Genomic DNA, 2,500 nt, shown 5'->3' on the forward strand with positions numbered 1-2,500 from the left:
GTAACATTATACTTGACCCAGGCCATGACAGCGCTAAACACCTGCTCCTCCGATCGAACATTCAGCTCGTCGCTCGAGATGATGTCCATCAGCTGATTCACGGGCAGTTCCATGAACTCCTCACTCTCCATTACCTTGGGAGATGAAATGACATTAGACTCCACTGAGGTCGCAAAAGGTTATAGACATAGGCAGAGACAGGTTGCAGCCTAAGAGAAAAACCAAGATCTTAACCCCTACCTCCTGGAAATTGTGCTGGGTGAATTTATCAGCAATGCGCAGCAGGTCACGGCATGAGTGGGTGTCAGCGAAGGCCCTGATGCCCAGGCAGTTTGAGGGGTGCAGCTGCTGCTTCAGGAACTCGCAGCACACATCCTGGATCTCTTGCATCTGGAGCAGGCAGGCTGGGACCAAAAAAGAGATCTATTAGTAACCTACTGATCTTTACAATGGGATAAGCAACCATTCTCACAGCAATATAGTAAGAGGGTGAGGGTGAGAAATAAAAGAATGATACAACGCAAATGAGGTGCGTTATTGTCCTTTCTATTTTCATTGTGATTCCAATGAGGACCAAGAATGTCAATATTTAAATTGTACATTTTGTTTGGTGAAATCCTTTTCTCTCCTATAGACCTTTTTCCATATGTCCTATTTTATAATCAGTTACTATAATCCATACAAATTCTTTGACAAGTTACATATACTATTTGAATTATTCAAATCATCTGATGGTCCATGGCACAGTCCAGTTTCAAATTAACCAGTAAAGATAATCCAAGGTTATTTAACAGACAGATGATATTCAAATAAAGTAAATAATCTGACAGACAAACGATATTCACATCATGTATATGATTGCATTATCCATGATTATATGATTTTAAACCTGGGACTCCCTTAACCCATTCACGCCGGGGCCGTTGCCGGCTTTGCACGGTCACTATACTGGGGCTCTCGAACACATAAGCCTAACGCCTCGAGATTCTTGGACGCACAAGCCGCTAGCCTGGGCTGCATGCTCACTCGACCCGAGTGCGCGGCTTGCCCTCACAGCTCGTCCCGGGCGTCTGACACAAAAACCACAATACGTGTCATCACGTCAACCGGCTCCAATGGGTTAATAGAGGATATGGCCATGGGTGAAAAGTGGGGTCCATGCACCTATGACTATCATTTCACTTCAACTAGCCCAGCTAGAAATTCTAGAGCCACAAATCTATATCAATAACATAAAAATATATATGAGAAACAAACTGCCAGATACAATAAATGGTCACAAAATATACCCTGGCATTTTTACATTTTCATTCTAACATCAACCATGGTCTCGCTCACAGTGTGAAGCACAACCCAAGCATTGGAAGGCAAGCACATCCACTAACCCACAACACCGACTAAATCATTAGACAGACCAATGCTATTCATAACAAGTAAATCATCTGACAGTTCGATGATCCTAAAATCCATTAAATTGCTCAACAAATGGATAATTAGGTTCCTTCAACATTACCTGCTGGGAGGAGGGTCTGCACATTGGATTCTTCAATAGTGATCTCTGAAGTGTAGCAAAAATTAACTAGGAGGTCTACCGCGTGTTCATCTATGTCCCGGATGGGCACCTCTGTTTGTCTGGCTTCGAGGAGCTCTGAGGTAAACATGGCGTGGAAATAGGGACTGCATGCTGATAAGATTACTCTGGAAGGATAGAATAAAAATGCGTTAATTCAATGATAACATAAGGGAGATAAAAGATAATGTAAATCATGTACTTCATTGTCTCATATGATTGGAACGATCAGAGGACTTGTCAGAAATACAAATCTGAAGTGCATTCCAAAGAAGTAAAAATATTCCAGAACAAAGAACAAGTAGGCATACTTAAATCCAGTAAGAGGGGCGGGGAGAACAACAGCTATACACACCTGTGAGCAAAAATCTTCCTTGCGCCGACAATCAGCACAACGTCACACAGCTCCCTCCTCTTCTGCAGCATGTTGATGTTTGCCAATGCCAGCTTAGGGTGCTTGTCTGAGGCGTAGGGAAGCCCGGTGGGGGAGGGGGGTCCCCGTAGGGACGTCTCCCCAGCAACTGCCACCCCCTCATCTCCCCCAGCCACCCGCACAACTGTTTGTCCGACTCGAAGATTCATCATTGTTTCAGTCAGACCTTCCATACTGTGGGAGAAAAGGAAGACAGGAGTGAGGGTTTTGTTAGTGTGTTTGACACCGTCATTTTGCTTTTTCATAATGAACTTAAAGTTATGTTTTTGTTCTACATTTATTCTCATTTTCAATATATATATATATATATATATATATGGATATATATGGATATATATGGATATATATGTATATATATGTATATATATGTATATGTATGTATATGTATGTATATATATGTATGTATTATATATAATATATATTATATATATATATATATATATATATATATATATATATATATATATATTATATACATATATATATATATACATATA

The 2,500-nt window shown here is 40.6% G+C and overlaps 1 protein-coding gene across 1 annotated transcript in view; it reads right to left on the bottom strand.

Moving 5' to 3' along the window:
- dbo (Kelch-like protein diablo) overlaps positions 1-2,185 on the bottom strand; it is a 9,827-nt gene extending 7,642 nt beyond the window's left edge. The window contains exons 1-4 of the mRNA XM_086556050.1: positions 1,926-2,185; positions 1,514-1,698; positions 241-404; positions 1-134 (exon numbers count right to left, since the gene is read on the bottom strand). The exon at positions 1-134 is cut by the window's left edge and continues 25 nt beyond it. Coding sequence (XP_086412176.1) covers positions 1-134; positions 241-404; positions 1,514-1,698; positions 1,926-2,176 — 734 coding nt within the window. The 5' untranslated portion in view covers positions 2,177-2,185. The remainder of the gene's footprint in view (positions 135-240; positions 405-1,513; positions 1,699-1,925) is intronic.
- Between the last annotated feature and the right edge of the window lie 315 nt (positions 2,186-2,500).

The sequence above is a fragment of the Penaeus japonicus genome, unplaced genomic scaffold, assembly GCF_977035675.1.
Source record: "Penaeus japonicus unplaced genomic scaffold, GWHDUDI00000001_assembly GWHDUDI00000031, whole genome shotgun sequence".
In the NCBI taxonomy this organism is placed as follows: Eukaryota; Metazoa; Arthropoda; class Malacostraca; order Decapoda; family Penaeidae; genus Penaeus; species Penaeus japonicus.